This window comes from Podarcis muralis, chromosome 16 (genome assembly GCF_964188315.1).
Source record: "Podarcis muralis chromosome 16, rPodMur119.hap1.1, whole genome shotgun sequence".
In the NCBI taxonomy this organism is placed as follows: Eukaryota; Metazoa; Chordata; class Lepidosauria; order Squamata; family Lacertidae; genus Podarcis; species Podarcis muralis.
In genome coordinates this window covers 2,361,067-2,388,089 of record NC_135670.1, presented here as the reverse complement: position 1 = coordinate 2,388,089, position 27,023 = coordinate 2,361,067, and the positions used below count along the sequence as shown (strand labels likewise).

Below are 27,023 nucleotides of genomic sequence, written 5' to 3'. Positions count from 1 at the left end.
AGGTCCAAAAAGGACCACTCCCGGATTCTGCTAGCGATTGAGCCAGACATGAGCTTTGGGGCTCTTCACTGTAAATAGTTTGCACCAAAATAAAGCCTGTAAAACACAGGTCGGAGTCCTGCCTGGTTACTCTCGAGCAACCGCAACAGCCACCTGACACCGAGCACCCACAAAATTATCCATGAATGGTCCGGGCACCCACAAATATCCATGCCCCTAAACTGGCCTCAAAACCAATCTCTGTACTATTATATGCTGATGATGCGGTCCTCTTATCCCAAACAGAAATAGGCCTAAAAAGACTGATAAGAGAATTCTCAGTCTATTGCCAGAGATAACACCTGGTTGTAAACTATCAGAAAACCAAAGTTATGGTTTACTCAAGAAAATAGAGGCCCCACAGTTGGCGTATGGACAATCAGCCAATCAAACAGGTCAAAGCTTTCACGGGGTCATGGGCAGCACACCAAAAATGTGAAGGAAAAAAAAAGCATCCCAAAGTGCCAAGACTTTGATTCGCTTTTTCCATGCAAAGGGTGGCAACCATATACAGTGGTACCCCGCAAGACGAACGCCTCGGAAGATGAAAAACTCGCTAGACGAAGGAGTTTTTCGTTTTCTTAGCCGCTTCGCAAGACGCATTTCCCTATGGGCTTGCTTCGCAAAACCCCGGACCTCTTTTGAAGCAAGGGCGGCAGGGAGAAGATCGCTTCTCCCCGTTGCCAGCCTCGCAATCTCCGGGGACAGAGGGGAAGGCGCGTGCGCCTTCCCCTCTGTCCCCGGACCCCTTTTGAACCAAGGGGCGGCAGCGAGGAGAAGCGATCTTCTCCCCTCTGCCCCTTGCTTCAAAAGAGGGGACAGAGGGGAAGGCGCACGCGCCTTCCCCTCTCTCCCCGGACCCCTTTTGAACCAAGGGGCGGCAACGGGGAGAAGCGATTCTCCCCGCTGCCCCTTCCCTTGCTTTAAAACAGGTCCGGGGACAGAGGGGAAGGCGCGTGGCGCTTCCCCTCTGTCCCCGGGCGATCTCCATAGGAACGCATTGATTGATTTTCAATGCATTCCTATGGGAAACCGTGCTTCGCAAGACGAAAAACTCGCAAGAAGAAAAAACTTGCGGAACGAATTAATTTCGTCTTGCGAGGCACCACTGTACAATCAGCCCTAGAAGTCTTCCAAGCTAAACCCCTAGCACAGCTACTATACAGGGCTCAGAATTGGACTGGTAACCACCTTAGCACTTCGGAAGCTGTTCAATCAAAGTTCCTAAGGCAGATTTTTTCTGTACCACCATGCGTCCCAAACGCATCATTGAGACTGGAGGCAAGTCTCCCTTCATCAGAAGTACAGACTTGGCAAAGAACTCTTAACTTCTGGCTCCGCCTAAACTCAAATCCCCCCTTGTTTACTATCCCTAGTACTTCAAGACTCCCATAAAAGTGCCTGGATTAAAACCGTCTATCAAAAACCTCACTCTTGTGGCCTATCCCCACAACACCTGCTCACTATGGGCCCCACTAAAGCAAACAGCCTAATTGGTCAATGTCTAAAAGATATTGAGCATCAGAACAACCTGGCCACTATAAAGAAATTCTGCCCTTGGTATGTTCATTTTCCACCTCTCCATTTTGATTCTCTGGCCCCATATCTGCACAAACTTATTATCCCAAAATACAGATGTGCTTTTACACTTGCAAGACTGGATGTTTTGCCATCTGCGGTGCTTGAGGGTCGATTCCAAAAGATCCTGCCTGAGAAATGTCTTTGCCCCTGTGGAGACGGTAGCACCGAAACAGTGGCACAAGTCCTCCTGTCCTGTACTCTCTACAAAGAGCTGAGGAACGAGATCATCACCCCACTCGTACTAACCATCCCAGGGCGCTCAACCACTGCCACAATGTCCTTTCTTCTATCAGATCAAAATGAGCAGATAACAGCAAAGGTTGCTAGGTTCATAGCAGGGGCAATCAGAATAAGGGCCACTAACTGACTGCTGATTCAAGACTTTAAATTGTGCTCTTTTATCAAATTTCCTTTTCTGCATATACTGTAATGTTTTACTGTTGCTATGGCCATTGGCTAATGCGAATAAAGTTTTATCAACTCAACTCAGTGCCAGGTTCACAGTACCCATGGCCCTGGGCACCCACAGTCGTGGAGCCAAGTTAGTAGTCCTGGCCACACTGGCTAGGGCTGATGGGAACTGGAGTCCAAGAACATTGGTGGTCCGACCATCCCTTGCTGGCCATGTTTGCAGGGGCAGATGGGAGTTGGAGTCAAAGAATGCCATTGAACTACATCTCCCATCAGCTTCAGTTGGCATGGCCAACAGGCAGGGATGATGGGCATTGTAGTTCTGTGATGTTTGTGGACTCCAACTCCAATCAGCTCCAGCCATCCTGGCCAACTCTCAAGGATATTGAGAGCTACAGCTCAGCAATAGCCGGAGGACCATAGGTTCGGGAAGGCTTCACCCTAACCTATTTGACAAATACACAGAGGAATGGGCTATAGATGGTCGCCAAGCCACGACAGCTGAATGGAGCCTCCATGTGCAGTGACACTTTACCTGCAAAGGCCAGTTACTGAAGGCCGGTCCCTGGCACTTCCAGGCAGGGGACAGCCTGGTCTGGAATCCTGGAGAGCCTCTGCCCGTCAGTGTAGGGAGTCCTGATCTAGATGGGACAATGGCCTTGGCTTGGTGTGAGACATCTCTCTGTGTCACTAATGGATTTCAAGACCTGCTTGCGAGACCCTTTAAAGGTGCTGACCTTTAAAGCCCTAAACGGCCTCGGTCCAGTATACCTGAAGAAGCATCTCCACCCCCATCGTTCTGCCCGGACACTGAGGTCCAGCTCCGAGGGCCTTCTGGCAGTTCCCTCATTGCGAAAAGTGAGGTTACAGAGAACCAGGCAGAGGGCCTTCTCGGTGGTGACACCCGCCCTGTGGAATGCCCTCCCACCAGATGTCAAAGAGAAAAATAGCTACCAAACTTTTAGAAGACATCTGAAGGCAGCCCTGTTTAGGGAAGCTTTTAATGTTTAGTAGGTTATTGTATTTTAGTGTTTTGTTGGAAGCTGCCCAGAGTGGCTGGGGAAACCCAGCCAGATGGGCGGGGTATAAATATATTATTATTATTATTATTATTATTATTATTATTATTATTATTATTATTATTATTATTATCCCAGGACACTGTTCTTTTTAAAGCATTTGAGCATTGCGTTTGCAGCTGTCGATCATTAACTTGCAAAGGAGTTGTTGCAAAGTGCTTAGCAGCTGGCAGGAAGATACAGGGGGGAGACTTTCTAAGTGCTTACGTTCTCTGATGTGGTTAACCTGATGTTGAGTAGTGGGTACTTTGCACTTGCTCAGAGATCGGGGTGAGCTGAGGGGCAGGAAAAACCTGGTAATTTCATGGACTTTCCTTTTTCAAAAAAGCTACCGTCCTCCTACCAAACCCAACAAATAATGAAATCCTACTCACACGTGTGCGTCTTCTTCATTGCTGCTGACCCTGCGAATCAAGAAGAGGGCAAGTTAAGATGGATTCATTCGTTTTCAAGAAATAAATAAATGAGACCAAACACAAACCAATGGTCCAGAGGAGCGCAAGCTGCTTGCCTGGTGAATTATCTTCTCCCACAGCCCCGGCCTGCGATTGGCCAAGCTGCTGTGATGTCACGGAATGTTCGGCAAGCCATGAAAAGGTTGGCTACGGAATTAAAGCAAACACTCCACCTGCTCAGAGCGACTGGGAAACTTTGGTTGGAAAGAACTTTGCCAAAGGGAAACGAGACGGGGTGGTGGAAAGGAGGGAGAGAGGGGCGGGCAGAGTGGGGCGTGGTCAGGGGAGGTCCGGTGCCCAGATATTAAGGAGGAAGCAGATCTAGGGGGGTAGCAGCAAAGAGGCAAAGTGGCCGAGAAACCAAGAGGTAAGGACAGAAAAGGGCAGAGGTCCGTGGAAGAGAGAAGTCAAGAGTTTTGTATTTGATGTACCAAAATTGCTTTTTCAGGGAGCAGAAAATACCGTTTTTTAGGCTCCATATTAGGGATGCGGGTGGCGCTGTGGGTAATAATAATAATAATAATAATAATAATAATTTATTATTTGTACCCCGCCCATCTGGCTGGGTTTCCCCAGCCACTCTGGGCGGCTTCCAACAAAGATGAAAGATACACTAAAATGTCACATATTAAAAACTTCCCTGAACAGGGCAGCCTTGAGATGTCTCCTGAATGTCAGGTAGATGTTTATCGCTTTGACATCTGATGGGAGTCCGGTCAGATTCGGAATGAGTTATCCGCCACCGGCGCTCTAGCCGTCTCAACGATTGTTTCATTGCCCTCAGATCCGTGGAAAACCACGGGGCTCTCCGGGCTCCATGCAATTGGAGAGGGCGCTTCGGAGCCAAACAGTCAATAGCCCTGGTTAACTCCACATTCCAGCGGGCCACCAGGGAATCAGCTGAAAGGCCATCAACATGGGATAGAGCATCCCCTACCACTCTCTGGAAACCATTTGGATCCATTAAGTGGCGGGGGCGGACCATCCGAATCGGTCCCACCACAGAGCCTAGGACTTGCCGATCAGAAGGTCACGATTCGAATCCCCGTGACAGGGTGAGTTCCCGTTGCTCAGTCCCTGCTCCTGCCAACCTACAAGCACCTCAAAGTGCAAGTAGATAAATAGGTACTGCTCCGGCGGGAAGGTAAATGGCGTTTCCATGTGCTGCTCTGGTTTGCCAGAAGTGGCTTAGTCATGCTGGCCACATGACCTGGAAGCTGTACGCCGGCTCCCTTGGCCAGTAAAGGGAGATGAGCACCGCAACCCCAAAGTCGGCCAAGGCTGGACCTAATGTTCAGGGGTCCCTTTACCTTTACCTTAGGCTCCATATTGCCACTAGTTTGCAAGATGGGAGCAGCCTCCCCTGATCTAAGGGCAGACGGGAATGCTAGGATGGTATAATTCAGAGTGGGTTCAAGTGCTTTGTTGTCTTAGCACAACAAATCCGTTTTAGGGCATAGCCCCAAAAAGTGTGAGGTGGAAGACCGATTAACAGAAAGTTAGGATTGCAGGTTTTGTCTATTTCAGTTGCCGCAGTTTCTTAAATTCGCTTCTCCACATTCCCAAAACAGTTTGTGACTTTAAAAAAATCCTGATGAAAATTCTTCAGCATTTTAGTGCGAATCTCCCCCCCCCTCAATGCACAGATTTTTACACACTGTCTTGACAAACGGACACATTTTTGTAAGCGATTTCCCCTAATACAATGTTATTTCAAAAAGATGTATTCGTTTTATGCACTTTCGCCTAATGCAAGGCATTTTGAAAATGTTATCCTCACAGATATATTCATTTCACACCCCCCATGCGTCCATTTTTTCAAACTCTGACCGAAGAACTCCATCGCAAAATTCAGATTAGCACGAATTTCAGCGGATGTCTGCTTCGAGGTTCTCATACTGCTTTGGGAATTTGCAAATTTCATAAATTCAATGTTAAATGCAAACTGAATCAATTTTTCCTCCCATCCCTAATGGGAAGCTGTCTGGCACCCGGCAAGCAAATCAGGAAGAATTCCCAGCAAACATCTGGATTTCTATTTGACAGTAAACATTCTCAAAAAGTGTTGCAGTTTTGCACTTTGGCCACAAGAGGGAGCGCCCAAACAACCTGATAGCGAAGAGAGTTAAAATAACTTCTTCGATCGAGAGAATCAAACCGATCAATTGCTTTTCGAGAAAACCCTGGAGTTTCACTGTAGCACGCTCTGTCCTTCGCATCGGAGCCACGGTTCCCAAATGTTCGCCCACCCCCTGGCACAGACCAATTGAAAATAGTTGAGAGTTTTGCCGGATCAGTTAAATAATTTTCCTGCCAGGTGCAGGAATTTTAATGCTGTGTGCTAGACGTGGTGTGATTTTTCAATTGTATTCCTTATTGCTCCTTTTATTATACAGTGGTACCTCAGGTTAAGTACTTAATTCGTTCCGGAGGTCCGTTCTTAACCTGAAACTGTTCTTAACCTGAAGCACCACTTTAGCTAATGGGGCCTCCTGCTGCTGCCGCGCCGCCAGAGGATGATTTCTGTTCTCATCCTGAAGCAAAGTTCTTAACCTGAAGCACTATTTCTGGGTTAGTGGAGTGTGTAACCTAAAGGGTATGTAACCTAAAGGGTATGTAACCTGAGGTACCACTGTATTGCATTACAATTTGAATTTCAGTTTTAATATTTACTATTCAGAGAATCACAGAATTGCAGAGCTGGAAGGGTATGGATTATTAATTATTTTTGCTACTTCCACGGCATTTGCACCCCGACTTTTCCTCCAAGGAGCTGAGGGTGGCGTATAGAGTTCTCCCCCTTTTCCGCCACATCCTAACAACAACCATCCTGTGAGGTAGGCCAGACTGAGAGAGCGAGACCGGCCCCAGGTCATCCACAGAATCCGTACTGCAATGCAATAAACTATAATGTACGAAATGGGCACAGAACACGAGACTCTCAATCTCGGGATTGTGCGTTTGAGACCCATTTTGGGCCAAAGATTCCCCTGTGAACCCCTCCCAACTTTATGATTCTATGATTCTAAATATAAGAAGTACCGTATTTTTCCGTGTATGAGACGCCCCCTACTTTTGGGAACCCCAAATGTAGAAAATGAGCATATGCACTATCTGTCTATAAGGCACCCCCAGATTTTCAACCTTATTTTAAAGTAAAAAAAACAAAACATAGTCTTCTACATGGAAAAGTACGGTAATTGAAATGGAATTGAAAAAAACAATATATTTGACGTGCGCACACTGCAGACCACCTGATGAACCACAACTTGGGATCCTCTGAATTAAGGGCAGGCTGCCTAATCCTGCCTAACCCCACAAATCACAGGGACCGTATTACAGACATAGTCAATGGGCATGGATCCTGCTCACTGTGTTTGCGATTGAACCATGGGTGTAGCAGAGGCAGCCACTTAAGAACGGAAGAAGGGCCATAGCTGGACCAGCCTCCTGCCTCTCGGAATCTAGATAGACTGCCCCTGGACCTGGAGGTTCAGGAGAACTTCATAAGAGCTCAAGGGAAGCTCACAAGCAGAACCCGAGTGGAGCAGCAACGCTCCTTATTGCGACTCCCAAGAACCGGTAGTAATTCAAGTTGCACTGCCTCCAACCGTGGAGGAAAACATAGCCATTGTGGCTAGTAGCCACTCTCTGCTTCTGACGAAGGGCGGTACAGAAATCTAACAAATAATCCTCTTTCAAAGCCATCCAGGCAGCAGCAGGGAGTTCCGTAGATCACCGTATTTTTCGCGCCATAAGACGCACCTGCCCATAAGACGCACCTAGTTTTTAGAGGGGGGAATGCAAGAAAAAAAAATATTATTTAAAGAGAGCGCTCAGCAGAGCCTGTATGCATCCCAGGCTCTGCTCAGCGCTCCCTTTAAAGAGCCACGTGGAGCGTGTGTGCAGCGCTTGCAGGCTTTTCCCCAGGAGGGAGAAGGGCGGCCCGCCACTGACAGGCTGTCCTTCTCCCTCCTGAGGAAAAGCCCCCAAGAGCCGCACACACGCTCCACACAGCTCGTGAAAGGGAGTGCGGCTCTTGGGGGCTTTTCCAGGAGGTGGGGTAAGGGACTGAGGGGCTGCCCTCTTTCCCTTCCCCCACCTCCCACAAAAGCACGCAAGAGCCGCACGCTCTTTAAAGGGTGCGCGGCTCTTGGGGGCTTTTCCCGCCTGCCTCCCGCCTGCATTCGCTCCATAAGACGCACACACATTTCCCCTTACTTTTTAGGCAGGAAAAAGTGTGTCTTATGGAGCGAAAAATACGGTATCTGTTATGCCCCGCTCTGAAAAAGTCTGTCCTTGCCATTCTTGCAATCGCTTTGCGCAATCTTGGACACCTCTTCCACATTACTCACCTTTTCTCAACTCCACCGGTGGCGAACACCTGTGGACTGCCAGAGGCTGCCGGACTCCAACTCCCATCAGGCCTGCAGATCACCACGGCCAACAGACAAGGACGATGGGACTTGGGAGTCCTGCAGCAACTGGGGGCAGGGACAATAGTGCCCTACTACTAAGCTGCCCCGATGGTTGTCGCTACTCCCCATAGGTTGCTGGCTGCAACCCCTCGATCACTTCGGCCGCCCTTTCCTTCAAAGCCGTGCTGCGTACGTGTGGCAGTGAAATCCCCGTACCGTTGATGAGCTAATTGGAAGATCCTCTGCGGTAGCTAAGCCACGTCTAAGCCGCTTTACCCTTTCTGTTCTTCATCTTCACTCCTTTATCTCTGGGTCTATTTATAATTGGGCCAGGATGCACTCTGCACATTGCAAAACAGGAGCACCGCTCTCCCACCCCACTCCGCCTCCGAGAAACTCAGCTCTCCCGCTTTATTTTATTTTTTTGAGCAAGTCGCTAGTCCTTAAGGGTGCAGAGCTATTCCGCAAACAGAATAATAAGAATAATATATTTTTATTTATATCCCGCCCTCCCCAGCCGAAGCCGGACTCAGGGCAGCTAACAACAATAAAATAATACAACATTCTAAAATCATTTCATTAGAAAATTAATTCAAATCAAATTGATGGCAACCATTGGGCTAGAGCTCTGTGAAGATTGCCAAAGGAGGGGTCAGGCTGCGCCCTGGCCAAAGGCCAGGCGGAACAGCTTTGTCTTGCAGGCCCTGCGGAAAGATGTCAAGTCCCGCAGGGCCCTGGTCTCTTGTGACAGAGCGTTCCACCAGATCAGAGCCACAGCCGAAAAAGCCCTGGCTCTGGTTGAGGCCAGCCTAACCTCTCTGTGGCCTTAATAATAATAATAATAAATTTTTAATAAAAAACTGGGGGAGCAGGGCATCACGCACCCCCGATCTGGCACAGAACTAGCCTTCCTGAGAAACTTAGCCAGGTTTCATTTTCAGAAAATAAAGAGAGACCTCCGTGGTTCCAGTCCTCACGACCGCTTTGCAAGGACAGCACCCGCCGAAGTCTCAGGGGCATTTTGCAGCGGCGGCTGGGTAGGTGTGGAGAGAGACGCAGGACTGACAGGGGTGGGATTGCAATTCCTGCATCCTTTGGACCTTTTCCTTTGTATTTATTTAGCCCAATTTTCTGCCTGTCGGGCAGCAGTTTAAAAAGATTTATAAAACAACAGCACAGTTGCACTAAAACCCAAACTGTTTAAAGACACCCCTTCCTCTCCTCTAGTCAACAAATCAATCAATCCCTTAATTACGGTCAGTAACCATAATACGAGTCAGAAGTCTAGAATGGATAGCAAGCCAGTCGTCTGGTCATAACCACGAGAACGGGAAACTCGCTTGTCAAACCTTAGGGTCACTGCAAACTGGTGTTGGTCTGCTGCCAGTGTATTCTGTAAGATCTCATCGCCACAATCTCAGCGCATTAGTGGTACAGCTGTAGAGTGGTACCTCGGGTTACGTACGCTTCAGGTTACAGACTCCGCTAACCCAGAAATAGTGCTTCAGGTTAAGAACTTTGCTTCAGGATGAGAACAGAAATCGTGCAGCGGCGGTGCAGTGGCAGCAGGAGGCCCCATTAGCTAAAGTGGTGCTTCAGGTTAAGAACAGTTTCAGGTTAAGAACGGACCTCCGGAACGAATTAAGTACGTAACCAGAGGTACCACTGTACCTTGGTTTTCAAACAGCTTAGTTCCCGAACATTTTGGCTCCTGAACTGTTCCGGTTTGCAAACTATTTTCAGAAGCCAAACGTGTGGCTTGTTTCCGAATGTTTTGGAAGTCAAACGGACTTCTGGAACGGACTCCGTTCGACTTCCAAGGTACGACTGTGCACAGCTAATGGACTGTCCACACATCTTTCTAATTTCTTAGTTGTTCTGAGTTGCTTTCCCAACAGCAACACATTTTTGCTGTCCAAAAGGGGCACTCTTGTGCTCTAGCGCAAGAGATTTAAACTGGAAGATTTGTGATATAAAAAGATACAGGATTTCAGCAGGTTACAGGCCGGGAAACCACTGGAAATGAAACAGGATCCGCCCCCCAAAAAAAATTCTCCAAGGAGTTCCAGGCAGTGTACAGACTTATCCTCCTCCCCCTTTTATTCTCACGATAACCCTGCGAGGTAAGTTACGCTGAGTGGGAGTAGCTAGTTCAAGGTCGCACACCCAGCGGGATTTGAACCCGCGTCTCTCCCAGGGTTCTCTGAACACTACACCACCGCTGGCTGCTTTGAACTGGGGTTTCTTTTGCCAATACAGTCGTACCTCGGAAGCCGAGCGGAATTCATTCCGGAGGTCCGTTCGACTTCCAAAATGTTCGGAAACCAAAGCGCGGCTTCTGATTGGCTGCAACCGATTGGCAGCGTTCGGGAGCTGAAAGGTTCGACTCCCAAGGCGTTCGGCTTCCAAGGTACGAGGGTGATTTAACCATGTTATTCTTTCCATCAACCGCTTTGAAGTTTTATCGCTACATCTCGTAAGATAAATAAATTAAACATATCTGGCATGTTTTAGCATTCTGTTTCTCCCCATCTGAACTTTTTATTTTTCATAAGAAAAACAGCAAAGGTTTGTTTGCCTTTCATTTCTGTTTGCTTCCTTTGCCCCTGAACTTCGATTTCTCTGAAGAAACTGCAAAATCCATCAGTTTTTGGGTGGAGAGGAGTTCTCTTCTCCTAGCAGCCAGCTTTCATAATCACTAAAACGCTGCCAGAACTTCGAAGGTCCTTCTCTGACAAACTGGTACCACGAAGTATAGCAAATACAGCACTTGTGGAAACATTTAAATAAATAAATAAATAAATAAAGGATTGGCACAAGGCCGGAGCACGAAGACTCTTTTGCAACCGAACGGCAGAGCTTTATAAAGCACATGATTAAAAAAGAAAAATGAAAATAAAGGACAACCTCTCATGTTATAAAACGGCTAAAGATTTGCCTTCTCTACAAAGAGCAGCCTGCGACAAGAACTTGCTGTGTTATTTTGCACGTATTGCCTAAACGTCCAGGCTAGGGTGGGATATTCCATTATTTATACATATGCTGTTGCGATACGTTGAAATAATTTTATAAAGAGGGAGGGTGGGGAGGAAAATCAAACCAGAAGGAGACAGGAAGAAGAAGAGGAGGAGGAAAAAAGGAACTCTACAGATCCGAGGTCAAAAATGGTCATTTTGCATGCACTGCCTAAACACCCAACTTCTGGGTTTGAGGAGTGATCTGCACGGTGTTGTTGTCGTATGTTGAAATAATTTAATAGAAAGAAATGGAGGAAGGAAAACCAAAGCAGAAGGAGATGGGAAGAATATGCGCACTGTCTAAACAGATATGCACACTGCCTAAACACCCAACTTCTGGGTTTGAGGAGTGATCTGCACGGTGTTGTTGTTGCATGTTGAAATAATTTAATAGAAAGAAATGGAGGAAGGAAAATCAAAGCAGAAGGAGACGGAAAGAATATGCGCACTGCCTAAACACCCAACTTCTGGGTTGATCCTCACGGTGTTGTTGTTGTTGTATGTTGAAATAATTTAATAGAAAGAAACGGAGGAAGGAAAATCAAAGCAGAAGAGAGGAGGGGAGGGAGGGGAAAAGAGGAACCGCAAGGATCCGAGAGCGAGAAGCGAGTCCCCGTTCCTTCCCCTCCGCCAAATCCCTCTCCCTCTCTTTCCACGGATGAGGTTTAAATAAGGAAGTGAGCCGGTCGCTAGGCGAGCCTGCAGCCAGATGAGAGAGCTGTCCTCACGCGAACCCGGCCGTTACATAACTCAGCTACCAAGCCTTGGCAAGCGGCCAGGCCCCAGCGGGTGGAAGCTTCTCCAGCAAGCCGAGCCAAGGCCAGCTGGGGAGTGCCTCTTGCCTTCTCCACCCCGCTTACAGCCCTGCACAGGCCAGGAAGGGGAGAGAAGGGGGAGGCTGTCGAGAAACGGCTGCAAAAAGAGGCGGCAAGAATAAAATCACGCACAGGAAAACAGAAACCTCCCTCTCCAAATCTCTCTCTCTCGCCTCCCCAAATGTCTCTCGCAGTGCAGCCTTTTGGACACCCAGCTCTCAAGAATGCACAGCTGTCCACTTTTCCCTTTTCTTGCAAGGAATCCTGTTTGGAATAAGGGAATGTCCCTTAAAAAAAAGGGAAACGTTGATAGCTATGCAAGTGTGGCAACAGAAGCCACTGACTCAGGCCCACCTGCCCCCAAACCTCTCCATTCTGAAGGAAATCAGCCCTGAGTGCTCCCTGGAAGGACAGATCCTGAAGCTGAGGCTCCAAGACTTTGGCCACCTCATGAGAAGAGAAGACTCCCTGGAAAAGACCCTGATGTTGGGAAAGATGGAGGGCACAAGGAGAAGGGGACGATGGAGGACGAGATGGTGGGACAGTGTTCTCGAAGCTACCAGCATGAGTTTGACCAAACTGCGGGAGGCAGTGGAAGACAGGAGTGCCTGGAGTGCTCTGGTCCATGGGGTCACGAAGTGTTGGACACGACTAAACGACTAAACAACAACAACAACAACATGGCACCCCTGGAAATTAACTAGATGGCTGGACTTCACCTTGCAGGCAAAGAAAATCCTCTTCTAAACAGAAATATTTTTGGGGGGCGATTTGTAAGAGCAAAGTAGCAAGGGGAGGAATAATAATAATAATGTTGTTATTATTATTATTTGTGCCCTACCCACCTGACTGAGTTGCCCCAGCCACTATGAGCGGCTTCCAGCATATGCAAAAACATTAGACATAAAAAACTGCTTTCAGATGTCTTCTATAGGTGCTTAACCCTTCCCCTGCCGAGTGGTTTTCTGCTGCAAACTTGTCCCAACCTCATTTGTTTCTCCCTTCAGCAAGTGGCAAAGAGGGCTGAGGGATTTCTGATGGGGAAGTCTGACCGGAGAGGGTCCCCCGCCCAGTTGTGTCCTGTCCTGTCCAGCCCCTTTGCAACTCTACTCCCCAAGCTCCTTTCTCCCCTGGAGCCAGGACTTGCGCCATGCGAGTCAGCCCAGCCGGGCATCAGTCATGGGCCCACATCTCCCATCTCCCTGGACCTGCCCCTCCTCTCCAACATGGCGACCTGCTTGCTTCCTCACCCACCTCTCGCTCTGGCTGAAACAATTGTGGTGGGGGAGAGGAAGATGGATACCATGTCTATTTCTTCAGCAGCTGCTTGCCTTCCAAGAAAATGGGTACGTAGCCAAGAGGAGGAGCTGGTGATGGTGGCAGGAAGCAGGCACATTCACCTAGGGAAGGGGGCTTGCGGGTGGGGGTCTTGCTCAAGAGATTCCCAAACCTGGAACAGACAATGTCGACGGGGATCAAAAAAGAGTGTGGAAAGGAGCTCAGGGGAGGGTTGTGAAGGAAAAGCAATGGGTGGGGAGAGGGTGACGCAGGTCTCTCCCTGCTGCTTCTCTGGTCTAAATCACTCCCCTCCACACACAAAAGCTGACAATACCTACAGGGTTCAAACAAAGCTGTCTGTTTGGAGGAGGAGGGAAGGGGGAAGCTCACAGAGGGAAAAAGCGACGGGTGGGAAGAGGGTTAAGCGGGCTTCTCCCTGCTGCTTCCCTTGTCTAGATCAAGCTGCTTTTCCTCCTACAATTACAGTGGTACCTCGGGATCCATTCCAGAGCCCCGTTTGCATCCAGAAGCAAACGTAACTAGCGATGGCACGTCTGCGCACACCGCTTCTTGCCGCTTCTGCGCATGCGTGTGCCATCATTTTGAGCGTCTGCGCATGCGCGAGTGGTGAAACCTGGAAGTAACGTGCTCTGTTAATTCCGGGTTGCCATGGAGCGCAACTCGAACGCGCTCAACATGAAGCATATTCAACCCGAAGCATGACTGTACAGTGGACCCTCCGGATATGAATTAAATTCGTTCCAGGGGTCCGTACTTAACCTGAAAAGTCCGTAACTGGAGGTGCCACTTCTGCGCAAATGCGTGGTGTGATAGGGCGCTTCTGCGCATGCGTGCATGGCGAAACCCAGAAGTACAGTGGTACCTCTGGATGTGAAAGGGGTCCATTCCAGAGTCCCGTTTGCATCCTGAGTAGAATGTAACACGCGACTGCGTGTCTATGCGTGAGGCGTTTCGCCGCTTCTGCACATGCACGTGATGTAATTTTGAGCATCTGTGCATACGCAAGCGGCGAAACCTGGAAGTAACGTGTTCCGTTACTTCCGGGTTGCCGCGGAGCATAACTGGAAAATTCTCAACCTGAAGCATATTTAACCCAAGGTATGACTGTAAATAGGAACCGCTCTGGCGGGAAGTTAAACGGCATTTCCGTGCGCTGCTCTGGTTCTCCAGAAGTGGCTTAGTCCTGCTGGCCACATGACCCGGAAGCTGTACGCCGGCTCCCTCAGCCAGTAAAGCGAGATGAGCGCCACAACTCCAGAGTCGGTCACGACTGGACCTAACGGTCAGGGGTCCCTTTACCTTTACCTTTATGACTGTATACACTTCTGGGTTTGCTGCGTTCGCAACCTGAAAGTTACTTATCCAGAGTGGTACATAACTTGAGGGTCCGCTGTATTAACTGTCCTTGGGGTAGGGGTCAGTCTCACACAATATTTGCATGCTAATATCTCTCCTGGCCCTCGACCCGACACACTGAGCTCCCTCAACCCCCCCCCCAAAAAAACCATTTTGCAACTCTGAGAGAACCAAGTCTGAGAGTTCCTCAAACAGCAACAAATCCTGATTTTAAACATCTCCCCTTCCCTCCGCTCTCTGGTCGCCACAGCTCCACCGGATGGCTCTGTACCATAGCTGTCAACTTTCCCCTTTTCTTGTGAGGAATCCTATTCGTAATAAGGGAATTTCCCTTAAAAAATGGGAAACGTTGACAGCTATGCTCTGTACAATGGAGTCAGGGGCTGCCTTTGCCTTCAGTACAACCTCCTGGGTCCTACGTGTCAGAGGTGGGCGGGGCCAGAGGCAAAAGGGGCAGAGTAACGGGTGTGAATCACACCTTCGTCCAGCAGATTAGCTTCTGCGCACAAACACACATACCTCTCTGCCCTCCTTTCAGGAAGGAAGAGGAAAGTTCAGACACATCCTTCCCAGACTGGGGTTGCAGAGCATGGATCTGTGGCCCAGGGTAAGTCTCAAGGGCCACACAGAGGGGTCTGGAGGGCCACATCCTGCTCCCCCCCCCCCGGGCTGAAGCTACCTGAATACTGCCGTACAGACTACCTAGAAACGTGAAAGGCTTTGTAGAAGTGGAAATCCAATGAAGCCAAACGTTGGAATATTCTGGACCAATAAAAGTTTTTCCCCCACAGCAGTTAACCTGTGGAACTCCCCTCCACAGGAGGCAGTGACAAACACCAAGTTGGGTGGTTTTAAAAGAGGATTGGATAGACTGAAAAGGTTATCAATGGCTAGGAGCCGGGAAGGCTCTGGTCAGCCACTGTGTGGAAAGGATGCTGGAATAGACCCAGCAATATCCTTCTTATGCTCTTGTAGAACCTCCAGCGCCAGGGGCAGTCTATCTAAATTTCAGGATTCTTGGGAGTATTTGGCCACTGGGATAAGACAACGCTGGGCCAGATGGACCACTGGCCTGATCCAGTGGGCAGGCTCTGGATAACCATAGTTTAGAGGTCCCGGCCCCAAGGAAGTCAGATTATCCTCCACCAGGGCCGGGGCCTTCTCAGTGATGGCTCCGACCTGGTGGAATGCTCTGTCCCAGGAGACCAGGGCCCTGCAGGATTTCACTTCCTTCCGCAGGGCCTGTAAGACAGAGCTATTCCGCCTGGCTTTCAATTTGAACTTAGCCTGATCTTTTATTCCCCTTCCTTCCCTTTTTATGAAAATTCCCCGCTCTGAGACCCCACAGCTAATTCTCCCCTGGTCTCCTCGCTGGCCCAAATAGGACTAATTTACCCAGCTAGCCCTGGTGACCATCTAATGTTTATTGGGTGGGTTTCCCCCCTCTAAATTGATTTTTGAATTCTGAATTTATTATTGTTCACGTTTTATACTGTATTTTATGCTGTTTTCTTGTTGCATTAATTAAGTGTTTTAAATTTGTTGTTAGCCACCCTGAGCCCGGTTTTCTGAACCAGGAAGGGCGAGGTATAAATAAAAAAATATTGTTATTTATTATGTTCTGAATGCACCCAGAAACAAAGCAGGACATTTTGTGGAATTTATTGAGGCGATGGCGCAAAGGAATAGGGAATATTCCTAGTATTTCCCCCCCCCCTCGCCCCGAAGCGATACAGAGATTCCCAAACAGATGCAACCACCCCATCCATCTCCCCGCTCCCAGGTTTGGAGTTTCCTGGAGTTACCACATCAGGATTTCGTGGGGACCCAGAAATCATTCCATGGGGTTTTCCCCTTCCTCTCCCCCTAATTCCCCTTTTATTTCCCCTCCTCTTCTAAAAGTTTCCACTTCCTTCAACGCTCCTTCCCTCCGGAGCCTTCATTTGCTGTTCTCCCTCCACGTAAAAATAAGTACAGAGGTGCCTTGGTTCTCAAACACCTTGGTACTCAAACAACTTGGAACCCAAACACTGCAAACCTGGAGGTACAGTCATACCTCGGGTTACAGATACTTCAGGTTGTGCGTTTTCGGGTTATGGATGCGCCGAAACCCGGAAGTACCGGAACGGGTTACTTCCGGGTTTCAGTGCTCGCGCATGCGCAGAATCACTAAATCGCGCGTTGCGCATGCGCAGAAGCGCAGAATTGCAACCCGCATGTGTGCAGATGCGGCGCTGCGGGTTGCGAACGTGCCTCCTGCACGGATCGCGTTCGCAACCCGAGCGTCCACTGTAAGTGTTCCGGTTTGCGAACTTCTTTCGGAAGTCGAATGTGCTCCGTTTTGAGGGCCGCACATAGGCGCCGACTCCATGGGGCTCCGGCGCCCCTCCAGCAGAGCGCCATCGCCGCCCCTCCCCCAGCCCAAAATGCACAGGGAGGGGCGGGCTGCATGCCTCCTGCCCTCCCTCCCGAGCAAAAGCTCCACCCAATTTCCTTTGGAGCTGATTAATAGGCGCAGCACGCTCTCCCCTATTCGCTCACGAGGAGGCGGCGCCACTTTATTTGCATATTCATGAGCTTATTTATTATTCATGAGCTTTCCCGGGCCCCCCCAATATTTTTTATAAGTCCGCGTCCCTGGTGCCGCACTTCCATTTTGAGTGTTACGCTGAGATCTGTCTGTTGTTGCTATTTATTTTGCATTTTTTTGGGCTCTTTTTCTTTTGTTTCTGTGACTGTGTGGAACCCAGTTCAGCTACTGATCGATTGATTGTGTGACTGCAGTACATTGTTTATTGCTTTCATTTTATGGATCAATAGTCTCGTTAGATAGTAAAATTCACGTTAAATTGCTGTTTTGGGGGTTGTTTTTAAAAGTCTGGAATGGATTAATCCATTTTGCATTACTTTCCTTGGGAAAGCGGGCCTTGGTTTTGGAACGCTTTGGTTTTGGAACAGACTTCCGGAACGGATTAAGTTTGAGAACCAAGGTACCACTGTAAAAATCAGTGGCTCAGAGACCTATAGATGCTCCTTTGATAGGCAGAGAAATATCACCCCACGGGCCTGGAAACTCTTCCAGCTAAGGACTAAGGGAACTTGCTGGAAGCTTCTGTTCCCTCCCTCCCATTGGCTGAGCCGATGTGACCTCACGGAATGTTTCACAAGCATTCTGACCAACCAGCAGTTAGTACGGAAGCGGGTGGTTGGACTCCAACTCCCATCAGGCCCTGCCAGCATGGCCAATGGTCAAGGATGATGGGAGTTGTAGTCCAACAACATCGAACCTGAATCTTCCTGACTCTTCCAATGTCCAGATTCACTGGATCTGGTGCAACTGAATATTCTGCATTCTGTGGCTGGTGTGTGTGTGTATTATTTCTTTATTGCCTTTATATATCACTTTTCCTAAAAGAAAGGCACTCACAACCCTGTGAGGTAGGTTAAGCCAAGAGGCAGTGACTGGCCCAAGTTAACACCCACTGTGCTGCATGTAGATGTGCGAGGATTCGAACCCTGGACTGTCAGGTTCCAGTCCAATGCTCTTACCTTATTTTTATTATATATATATATTTATACACTGCTAGTTTGGAGAAAGGGAAACCCCCTCAAAGAGAGATAAAATTACCACCAAGAAAAACAATTTAAGATGTCGGAAAGGTTAAAGCAATAACAGACCGAACACAGATTTAAACTCTTGCCAATTTTCTAGAACTTTCAAGACACATATTACAATCCTTTGAAACAGGCACCCCCAAACTCGCCCCTCCAGGTGTTTTAGGACTACAACTCCCATCATCCCTAGCTAAAAGTGGTCAGGGATGATGGGAACTGTAGTCCCAAAACATCTGGAGGGCCGAGTTTGGGGGTGCCTGCTTTAAAACATACAAAAAAATCAAAATACTGCAGCAGATTAAAATTCCCACCAGCATTTCTAAGCCTCTGGGTAGGCTTGCCTAAACAAGGATGTTTTTAGCAGGCGCTGAAAGGAATACAACAAAAACAACTGCTTGGTATCAATTGGCAGGGAGTTCCAAAGTGCAGCTACATTAAAAGATCCATTTCTTTCAAATACGGAATGGGCATTACGTCACACCTGTAGGCATGCCATTTCAACTGATTGAAGGAGTCGAGTGGGCGTTTATGGGGCGAGGCGATCTCGTAGGTCCCAAGCTGTCAAGGGCTTTATAGTCTAATACAGGCTTCCTCAACCTCGGCCCTCCAGATGTTTTTGGCCTACAACTCCCATGATCCCTAGCTAGCAGGACCAGTGGTCATGGATGCTGGGAACTGTAGCCTAAAAACATCTGGAGGGCCGGATAATTAGAAGGTACTTGAAAGTATCTTAAAAAGCAGAGACATCACCTTGCCGACAAAGGTCCGTATAGTTACAGCTATGGTGTTTCCAGTAGCGATGTACAGAAGTGAGAGCTGGACCATAAAGAAGGCTGATCGCCGAAGAATGGATGCTTTTGAATTCTGGTGCTGGAGGAGACTCTTGAGAGTCCCATGGACTGCAAGAAGATCAAACCTCTCCATTCTGAAGGAAATCAGCCCTGAGTGCTTCACTGGAGGGACAGATCCTGAAGCTGAGGCTCCAATACTTTGGCCACCTCATGAGAAGAGAAGACTCCCTGGAAAAGACCCTGATGTTGGGAAAGATGGAGGGCACAAGGAGAAGGGGACGACGGAGGACAAGATGGTGGGACAGTGTTCTCGAAGCTACCAGCATGAGTTTGACAAAACTGCGGGAGGCAGTGGAAGACAGGAGTGCCTGGCGTGCTCTGGTCCAGGGGGTCACAAAGAGTCGGACACAACTAAACGACTAAACAACAACATAGTAATATGGATTTAAACTAGTAAGAAAAGAGATGAAGATAGTAAACGGAAAGAGTTAATTGTATTAGAAAGATGATCTTGGAGAACTGTCATAAAGGTGTCACAATGAAATTCAGTTAGGGGGGATTTGAGGAAGTCAGATAACAATGAAAGTTAATTTCGATTTTAGCAGTAATAAGTGTTGTTGTTTTTTTAGTATTGTAATGTGTTCTGTTTTGTGTCTTTTATATGTTTATATTTGTTACAAATGTGGAAAATTAATAAACTTTTTTGAAAAACAAACAAACATCTGAACGGCTGAGTTTGAGGAAGCCTGGCCTAATAGTACCTGGCCCAGTAACAAACTGGGAACCAGCGCAGGCCTCGGAGCGCAGGTGAGATACGCAAACCCAGCCTCACTCCCGCAGCAATTGCGCTGCAGTGCGCCAGCTGCAGCTTCTCAGATCGGGTGCGGGGGAAGCCCCACGTAGAGAGCATTGCGCCAATCTACCGTCCCACCCACAGCTCACAACAAGGGCATTACACACACACAAACACATTCCATCCGTGGAGACGGTTTGGGCTTCGGCACGGACGCGCCCAGGTGTGCCAACGCCAGGCGGCACGCCCTCCCCTGTGCAAGGAGATTATGTAACGCCCCAATGCGAGGCATGCGCCTCCGCCCAAGTCACGCACCCTGCCAGATCTGCTTACTTCATCCCAGCTCCGGCCCCCGGGCACACAGCAGGGCAACAATTAGATGAGCCGCCCTCGGGTGCTTGGCCAGCTGTTGTCGGAGAGGCCGTCGCCCAAGTAGGCGCCCGGGCACGTGGCCCCAGTGGCGCTTCCGGGAAATTTCAGGGTGCGCTTCTGTGCGCATCATGGGGCGAGGAGTTCCAGAGGCAGCCGGCAGCTCAAGCCGGTCCCAAAGGTGCACTCTGGGTTGGGAAGACAACTCACAACACGATGTTACCCTCAGAAGAGCCGGGTTGTTGGGCAAGGCCAAAGGGGGCCCATCTAGGGCTGCCATATGCCTGGAATCGAAAACGATTTCCAGGGGAAATCCCCACTTAAATGTCAGGGGAAATCCAGTTCTATGGCAACCCATGTTGGAAGTGTAGGTTTTGTCGGACTACCTAAAAAATAGCTCAAAAACTTCTCTTTTTGGGGGAGATTTTGGCCCCCCAAATCTGAATAACTTTGCCAAAGCTCAACAAGTTTTGTGTACGGATTTTCACTGTTTGAAATATGGAAGCCTAGGCCACTCTAGTCTAGTTTCTTCTTCTTTGGCGATCCCTCGTAGCCGAGTAAGATTGTCTTCCATAAACACGGTTTTAACAGTGAGCCCGTAAGTGGCTGTGGAGGCCAATTCTGGACCCACACGTCCTTCCACAGCAGGGACATTGGTATGGCTTGTTTGGAAGGTTCGCCAGGAGAAAGCCTTGTCTCTCCAAAAAGAACATGGCAGCACGGCTTAGGTTTGCAAAGTTGCATCTGAACAAACCACAAGACTTCTGGAACCATGTCCTTTGGACAGATGAGACCCAAGTCCATAGCTGTCAACTTTTCCCTTTTCTTGTGAGGAATCCTATTCGGAATAAGGGAATTTCCCTTAAGAAAAGGGAAACGTTGACAGCTATGCCTAAGTCTTCATCTTTGGCGATCACTCATAGCTGAGTGTTTTCCATAAACACTGTTTTAACAATGAGTCCGTAAGTGACTGTGGAGGCCAATTCTGGATCCACATGTCCTTCCACAGTGGGGACATTGGTTTCTGGGCGGGAGTCGATAACGGTGTGGATTTGCCAAGCGTGCCGTCCTCCTAGCACGTTTCTCTCTTGCGTCCTGAGTTCGAGTGTCTTCAAAGCCCATGACACCTTTGGTAAAGGCTGTTCTCCAACTGGAGCGCTCGCAGGCCAGTGTTTCCCAATTGTCGGTGTTTATACTACATTTTTAAAGATTTGCCTTGAGAGAGTCTTTAAACCTCTTTTGTTGACCACCAGCATTACGCTTTCCATTTTTAAGTTTGGAATAGAGTAGTTGCTTTGGAAGACGATCATCAGGCATCCGCACAACACGACCAGTCCAACAAAGTTGATGTTGAAGAATCATTGCTTCAACGCTGGTGATCTTTGCTTCTTCCAGGACACTGGCATTAGTTCGCCTGTTTTCACTGTTTGAAATATGGCAACCCTAGGCCCATCGAGTCCAACATCTCATTATCACAGGGGCCCAATGACCCTAAGCTTATGGACAGACTGCCTTTGAACCTGGAGGCTCCATAGGGACAACAGAAGAGCCCAGTAGCTCTACCACCCTGTCCTCGCATCCCAACTTTTTTGCATAGCTCCGCTCCTCTGCTTCCTTTGGGGGGGGGCTGCAGCACGTTGGCAACTTTAAGGAGCTGCTAGTTAAGCCCCGCCCTCTTTGGAGGGGTGTGGTTTCATCTCAAGGGGCGGGGACTCTGCCTCTGAGGGGAGGGGCTTCTGCACAATACATTAACTCAGCCCCTGAAAAACTTAAATGCAGAAGCATATCCTGGGAGCAAAAGCCTGAAAGATGGCTTCGTCCTTACTTAAAAACTCAAACGAAAACCCTGCCTGACGCACGTCAACAGAAAATCTAAATCTCTCACCTGAGGGAACATTTCTGGGGAGTACGTTTATCTCCTTTCTCCCCCCCTCCAAATCCGAGTAAACTCCTTTCTCTGAGCTAATTTCTTTCCCGCAAAGCCAGAGAGTCGAAAGTGGGGAAAGGGGCTCTGTTAAGACGCAGCAAATCGGCTCTCGGCTAATAATCCGCCTTTATAAATAGCTGTGCTTTCTCCACAGGCCTCAGGAAAGGCCAGTTAAGGGTGCTGGGAAGGGACCTTACAATGCCTAAATCCCATGAAGACAAGCCGTTCATTAAAAAAACAGACACCTTCGAATTTTGCGGTTATTTTCTTCTTAAAGTTCCGTATCAAGGAAAGCTCGATTCTAACTACTTGGGCATCTACTGTAAAACCCTAACCCGTTCCACAGTTGTAAGAACTCTAGTCTTTTGGTGTGGCAGCAACTGAACTTTGGAACTCTCTGCCTCTTGAATATCCAGCAGGCGCCTTCTCTGTGCTCTTTTGGAGTCTGCTGAAAACATTCTAATTTAGACAGCCTACCCAGATGTTTAGGAAGCTGATATGAGTTTCAATCAGTTTTTAGTCTCTTGTTATTTTAACTTTTGAAAGTCTTCTATTATTGTTAGTCTTTCTTATGAATAATTTTATTGTTTCAACTTCTTTCGTAAGCTTCTTTCAAGTAGCTGTTTCTTTTCTTTCTTTTACAATTAAGCACCCAGAACCACCCATAAGTGTGGTTAAATCCATCACGGTGTGGTTTATTAAATCTGGAAGTCGGCTCCCGCTTAAAAATCCAAAAGCCATCTACAAGAAAGCTTTTAAAAATGCAAAATTAAATAACCACTGAGCTGCTTGGGGTCCCCCCCATTATGGCGCAAAATCACGTTCAAAGGAAGGACATTTCAGAATATATTCTGAAGGAGAGGTTTCTAAAATGCAACACAGGTGGCTGCTTCAGAAACACTTCGAAGCACACACACACACACAATGGAAAAAGCCCTCCCCAAACCCATCACAATCACAGATCCTGAAGGGACCTGAAGAGTTATCTAGTCCACCCCCTGCAAAATGTCTTCTTTGCAAATTCTCTCTCTGAAATGTCCCATGAGAGCGGATACTCGGGGAGGAATTCTGGGTTTCCAGAACCCGCTTCTGAAATCTTAGAGTGGCTGGGGAAACTCAGCCAGATGGGTGGGGTATAAATAATAAATTATTATTATTATTAAATCTGGAGGATCAGATCCGAAAGGATGGAAAGGTGAGAGCGATAAACTCCTTCCTTTTCTTCCAACCTACGTCTCCCAGAAGCGGAAGGAAGATCCAGCTGTGTTTTGCACAGAGGGAAACAGGACGGTCCCTGAAATCTGGGGTGTTATAGCAGGGACTTACCGTTCCAGGGTTCAGACACGCAGAGGACATTTGCCTCAGGGGATATCAAGGTGGCCGGGGAGAAAAACTCCCCTTGAAAGCAGGGGAAACCCTTTGGGTGAAATCTCCAGGGACCCAGTGGGGCAAGAGAGGCAGAAGACGGCAGAGCAACACACAGATCGCTCAACATTTTGTACAGTAGTCAATCTTCTGCAGGGGGTTTCCTTCTCCCAGGAATGCAAGAGGCATTGCCTAAGTTCAGGGGCAATTTCAAGCCAGGCAAAAGCACCTGTGGGGGGTGACGTGGCCTGGAAGGTGGAGCCCCGAGGGCTAGGTAGAGAGTCCTGGGGGCCGCCTTCTTACAGTAGCCAACCAGGCGCCTCCAAAAAAACCTCCCTTTACATGGTTCCTGGCACCAGCTGGAAGCATGGCTGTGTCTCGATAGCTACAGAGACCTGCTTTGCATGCAAACGGTCCCAGGTTCGAATCCTGGCCTCTGAAGGTAGGCTCCCCTGCCTTAAACCCTGGAGAGTAACTGCCTGTTAGAGTAGGAAACCATAAGCTGGAGAGGCTGATGGGCGGACTGGGTATACAAGGCAGTTTTCTGAGTTCCTGGCTTGCCGATCAGAAGGTCGGCGGTTCGAATCCCCGTGACGGGGTGAGCTCCCATTGCTCGGTCCCTGCTCCTGCCAACCTAGCAGTTCGAAAGCACGTCAAAAGTGCAAGTAGATGAATAGGTCCCACTCCGGCGGGAAGGTAAACGGCGTTTCCGTGTGCTGCTCTGGTTCACCAGAAGCGGCTTAGTCATGCTGGCCACATGACCCGGAAGCTGTACGCCGGCTCCCTCGGCCAGTGAAGCGAGATGAGCGTGGCAACCCCAGAGTCGACCACGACTGGACCTAATGGTCAGGGGTCCCTTTACCTTTTACCTTCATCTAGAACCATGAGGACTGCCTCCTTGGTTTATTTGGAAGGGAAGGGCAAACTCTGGGTGGCAAGCCACGCAGCTTGGCTCAGCCTCCGACATCTCCAGGCAGACAGCTCCCGAGCCAGAAGGGCCAAGGGTCTGCCTTGGCCACATCCTAGGCTCCTTCTATAATCAGTCCCATGCAGAGTCATGAGGACTGGAAGCTTGCTTTATTTTATGAGAGCAAAGGCCACACAGCTCAGCGAGCAGAGCACCGGCTTCGAAGGCAGGAAGGCCTCGGATAGCTCAGGTAATGCCAAGGTTGCAGGTTTGAGCTCCGTAAACAACAGCTGCAGCTGAACTATCAGGGGTGCCCAAACTTTTTTCAATGAGGGCCAGATTTGATGAATTGAACATGCGTGAGGGCCGACCAAAGGACTGAAGTTTACCCCAGACTTTTAGGATTGAGGTTTTTTAGGATTTTACACCCAAAATTAACGGACTATGCAGAATTGGACAAAATGACCGGAAGGATTCGAAACCTGCAGGACCAGAGATTTACAGAAGATTGGAAGAAGTATATGAACTATTTGAAGAGCAACTGTAATCAACAAATTACACTAGTTTTGTAAGGAGAAATATACAAAGTGTTACAAAGTAGATAAAGATAGAGATATTGGCTACGAGTTTTAAATGTAATAGGGAAAGCAAAGAAATGCATTCTAAGAGATTAGATTGGAAAATTTTCAGACAGGACGGATGGAAGTCAAAAAATTGATTAAGATGTAAAAGTATGTTTAATTACTGTTGAAAATGGTATGTTAAAAAACTAATTATATATATATATAGTGGTACCTCAGGTTAAGTACTTAATTCGTTCCGGAGGTCTGTTCTTAACCTGAAACTGTTCTTAACCTGAAGCACCACTTTAGCTCATGGGGCCTCTGGCTGCTGCCGCACGATTTCTGTTCTCATCCTGAAGCAAAGTTCTTAAACCGAGGTACTATTTCTGGGTTAGCAGAGTCTGTAACCTGAAGTGTCTGTAACCTGAAGCATATGTAACCTGAGGTACCACTGTATATATATATATATATATATATAGTTAGGATTTTACATCAGGACGTATACCGCCATGGGGACCGGATTAAATCAATCAAAGGCGGATTTTGGACATGCCTGAACTAGATGATTCCCAAGGCCCCTTCTAACTCTGCAAGTCGTCTAAGAAACCCCGGCAACTCCATCTCAGGGCTGCAGGCGAAATATCTCCCCTTTGGAGAGCTGTTGCCGGTCAGTGCCAGAAATACTGCACTAGGTGGACTTGGTGCAATGGCAGCTGTTGACGTTTCTGCCTTCCAGCAGCCGCCTTCCGGAATATAAGGGGAGCGGGGAGGAATGTCCCCAAAGCTTTTCGCCCAGGCCTCCGGAAGCAAGGAAGGTTCGAAAGCCAAGATTTCCGTGGCACCTTCCTAGAATTCCTCAGCGCTGAGCTGGCTGATCCGATCTCTCTCTCTCTGAAACGCACACATACGTGAAGACACACACACATATAGCCTGTTCTCCCTGATCTGCTCCAAGAGCTTCGCCCCAAGAGACGCACCCCTCCCAAATCCTGCCCTCCTCCTCCTCCTGCTGTTGTTCCAGCTCCTTTTTCTCTCCCAAGTGCCTGAACTACCCATCGCTCCACCCCAGAATCAGGCACATTTCGCCACTGGGAGAAGCAGGGAACTCCAAAAGGGAGCCGACTCCCCAGCACCAAAGGGCAAATGAAAACGTGCCAGTTTCTCTCCCCGTTTAAAAAAGAATTTGGTTCTCCAGATTGATGCTTCAAGTTGCCATCCCTTCCGCCTTCCCAAAAAAGTCCGCATAGCATGGCTCAATAATGTTCCTGCCTTGCAGGGGCTTCGACTAGATGTCGCCTGCGGTCCCCAACTCTTAAGGTTCTGGGTAGTCTCCATATATCTGACAGGTCATATTTGTCTACCATATCAAAAAACAATTTTGGAAGTTTGCCTGCATTTTGCACTTCCTGCTCTTGTGATTTATCCAGAAATGTGGAGACTACTCCATTCTAATCTCCCATTAATATTATTTTATATTCCAGGTAGTCATTAAGTTTAGAGTCAAAATTTCTGAAAAAAATCTACTTTTCCATCATTTGGTGCATAAATTCCCAATAAAAGATATTTATCGCCTTGTGCTGTAATTTCCACGGCAATGTATCTTCCTTCCTCATCCTTAAACAACAACCTGGGGTTCCATTTTTCTTTGACATAAAAAACCACTCCCCTTTTTTAAACTTTGTCTGATCCCCCTTCCAACTCTTAAGGTTCTGTGATTTAAAGTGCGGGATCAACCGTCGGCATAGCTGTCAACTTTTCCCTTTTCTTGCGAGGAATCCTATTCGGAATAAGGGAATTTCCCCTAAAAAAAAGGAAAACATTGACAGCTATGACCGTCAGAACACCAGGCAAGGCTGGAACCCCCAACCCAGTAATAACTCGGGGCTCCCCATCCAATTTGAAACCATACCGGACCCTGCCTAAAGCTCTGGTTTATTTCCATCAGCTGCTATCCAACTGTCCCCTCTGCCTTATACATACAGAATGCAGAACAAAATGAAATTTAAAAATATATCTTCACCATCAAAAATAAAACAGGACAACCGTCTGGTATATAACCCTGCCTGAACGTCTTACAGGACACAGACGGACAAGGTTAAGCTAGCTGTTCCACTCAAACGGAATTGAATCCCCCCCCCAAAGGACAATGGGGGCTTTATAATTATTATTAATAATAATAATTTATTATTTATACCCTGCCCATCTGGCTGAGTTTCCCCAGCC

General features: G+C 48.2%; 1 protein-coding gene across 1 annotated transcript in view; it reads right to left on the bottom strand.

Moving 5' to 3' along the window:
* Positions 1–27,023, bottom strand: part of RORC (RAR related orphan receptor C) — a 93,904-nt gene that overhangs the window by 50,627 nt on the left and 16,254 nt on the right. The window contains exon 2 of the mRNA XM_028710987.2: positions 3,485–3,514. Within this exon, the coding sequence (XP_028566820.2) occupies positions 3,485–3,514 (30 nt within the window). The remainder of the gene's footprint in view (positions 1–3,484; positions 3,515–27,023) is intronic.